Source organism: Notothenia coriiceps, unplaced genomic scaffold (assembly GCF_000735185.1).
Source record: "Notothenia coriiceps isolate Sejong01 unplaced genomic scaffold, NC01 NC01_scaffold00005166, whole genome shotgun sequence".
NCBI classification, from domain to species: Eukaryota; Metazoa; Chordata; class Actinopteri; order Perciformes; family Nototheniidae; genus Notothenia; species Notothenia coriiceps.
Genome location: NW_011337867.1, coordinates 13,820 through 16,516, shown reverse-complemented (window position 1 = coordinate 16,516; position 2,697 = coordinate 13,820). Strand labels below are relative to the sequence as shown.

Here is a 2,697-nt window from a genome sequence, read left to right as displayed (position 1 = left end):
TAAAGGAACAGACAGAGAATCAGCACTTTGGAAACAGGGCTGAAACAGAGGGGATTATGGGTAATGCTGCAATGATCTGTTTGGTACGTCGAGGCTAAACACTTCATAGACATGTTTGGTGTACATATGAGAACTATAACATGTTGATGAAAAACAGTACAATAGGGGACCTTTAATATCTGTTGTGTGTTTCAGGTGGGATGTAAAGCCAGCTTGGTGTTTTTCCAGTACTTCATCATGGCTAACTTCTTCTGGCTGCTGGTGGAGGGGCTGTACCTCCACACGCTGCTCGTCGTCATCTTCTCCGAGAACAGACACTTCATCGTCTACATGTTCATCGGCTGGGGTCAGATTCTGTTTCATCTCAGGTTTAGCATCCTGAATTTCTTAATTCCTCATTAGGCTGAGAAAAGGGTGCAATGTGAGAATGTATTAAAACACATTGCAATGCTGAGGAAGAGGAAAATAGTGTGTGTGTGTGTGTGTGTGTGTGTGTGTGAGTGAGTGAGTGAGTGAGTGAGTGAGTGAGTGAGTGAGTGAGTGAGTGAGTGTGTGAGTGAGTGAGTGAGTGAGTGAGTGAGTGAGTGAGTGAGTGAGTGAGTGAGTGAGTGAGTGAGTGAGTGAGTGAGTGAGTGAGTGAGTGAGTGAGTTTTCTGTTACAACCAACTTCTAAGAACTAATTGTGACAGAGGACTGTTGTGTCCCCTCAAATTTCCTGCACAATGGCCTAAAAGCTGCACTTGAACGCACCATAATGACTTTAGCCAACAGCTCAAAATCACGTACCTTTTTTGGCGTTTGAGAGAAATCAACTCTTCATAACAGCTAGCAGCAGTTATCATCATTCAAGGAGGGGAAACCTGAAAAGTTAGCATTAATACACAAATATTAACAAAAATATTTAACAGAACAGCATCTTTTCACTCACCACTTAGCTTAATTAGATAAGATAAGAGGTACTTTATTGATCCCAAGTTAGGAAATGTTTGTGTTACAGCAGCATAAAAACAACAAAACAAGACATTGCACATAAGTAGAAATAAAAGAGTAGAAGTAAACATCTCAAAATAGAATTAGACTTAGACATACTTTATTGCCATTTCAACAAGACACAGAGTGTACTATTAAAACAACATTTCGTTGTACTGGCTTACAGGAACAGGAAAATATAAAAACTTGCTAAAATTGTACATGTAAATAAATACTTTAAAGTGACGTGTTGCTGTGTGCGTTTCAAATATAAAGACTTATAGAAATATACAGTAGACCGTGAAGATAAAAAATCTATAAACACCATTTAAGCTGGATTACGGATAAAACGTGTCAAAAATATCCGTGAATTAAAATAACCAGAAGGGATGAAGATGATGCCTTCTTGTCTTCAGTGGTTTGATTTCTCTCAGCCATGTATATACCCGTTATCATCAGCTCCTTAATGAGACAATAATCAATACTTTTCAGCTTGATAACATGTGTCGATGTCGTGCATATAGAAACACAAAAGAGTGCAGGGAAAGGAAGATCTGAAGTGGGTAGAAAATGGAAATATAATCAATCATGCACTCAGCTGACACAACGAGTGAAGTAATATACATAGGACTTAATGTTGAATAAATGTTAATAATATTTACCCTAATGCGAAAGAAACTTCAGATTTCAAAGTAATAAAAGAAAGAATGAAATAAATGTTATTCTTTCATATCTTAGGCTATTATTTAAACTATCAAACCCACTATGTAGATCATGAATTACCTCCTGATAGATCATTGTTTACCTACATTAAACTGTTGTTTTCCTCGTGCCATTTTTACAGGATTCCCCCTGGTGTTCGTGTTTGCGTGGGTTATGACGAGGATTTATCTGGAGGACACGGGGTGAGTGACGCCAATCAAACTCCTCATCATTAGCATATAAACGTGAATAAGATCAGCTGTGTGTGCACATTACTCTGTCTTTCAATCATATTAGATAGATTAAACATGTATCAAAGGAATCTGAATGCGTATGAATAAATGTCATTGGTTTTGTCAAATGGATATATGAGCATACGTCTCACACAAATTGTTTCCTACTTTATTATGCGATAGGAGACGGGGAATTTAAATGACATTGAAAATTGTCACACTTTATATTCAACAGCCTCTGTCAACACATCACGTTTATTGATTATATTAAGGCCGCAGATATGAATGTGGCTTTGTTTCTCCAGGATAATAAGACAAACTCCCATGTCAGGAAGCCTTCTATTGGATAACTCAGCTGCAGGGATTTGCAGCTGAGTAGTTCTCATTATGAGCCTGAGCCACGGATCACATCCCCATTATTACGGACTGCAGATCACCGTAGAGTGGGAGTTTTCTTAAAAGAGACTGTGAAAAACTCAGCAGCAATAGAGTAGAGGATTGATTCAGCATTTAGAGCCTTCTGTTTCCTCGTTTGGAAGTCAAGGGTTTTTCGGATGTGTTGTTTGTTAGATTCCTAATACAGGGTGTCCGCGGGGTTTTAAAAAGTATTAAAAGTTGATAAATCAATTTAGCGAAAATTAAGGCTATTAAAAAGTATTAAAAAGTATTAAACGGCATTTTCCAAGGTATTAAGAAGGTTCACAGCAACAACAACATGAAACACCCTTTAATTTACTGAAACGACATGTCGGGAAACCCCACAAGGCGGCCCCATGCACTGCCAAGGCACACA

General features: G+C 38.2%; 1 protein-coding gene across 1 annotated transcript in view; it reads left to right on the top strand.

The window, feature by feature from the left end:
• Positions 1–186: 186 nt before the first annotated feature.
• The window catches only part of vipr2 (vasoactive intestinal peptide receptor 2), a gene marked incomplete at its 5' end in the record, with an annotated part of 11,193 nt that continues 8,682 nt past the window's right edge, over positions 187–2,697 (top strand). Inside the window, 2 exons of the mRNA XM_010768111.1 lie at positions 187–346; positions 1,814–1,874. Of these exons, the coding sequence (XP_010766413.1) occupies positions 187–346; positions 1,814–1,874 (221 nt within the window). The remainder of the gene's footprint in view (positions 347–1,813; positions 1,875–2,697) is intronic.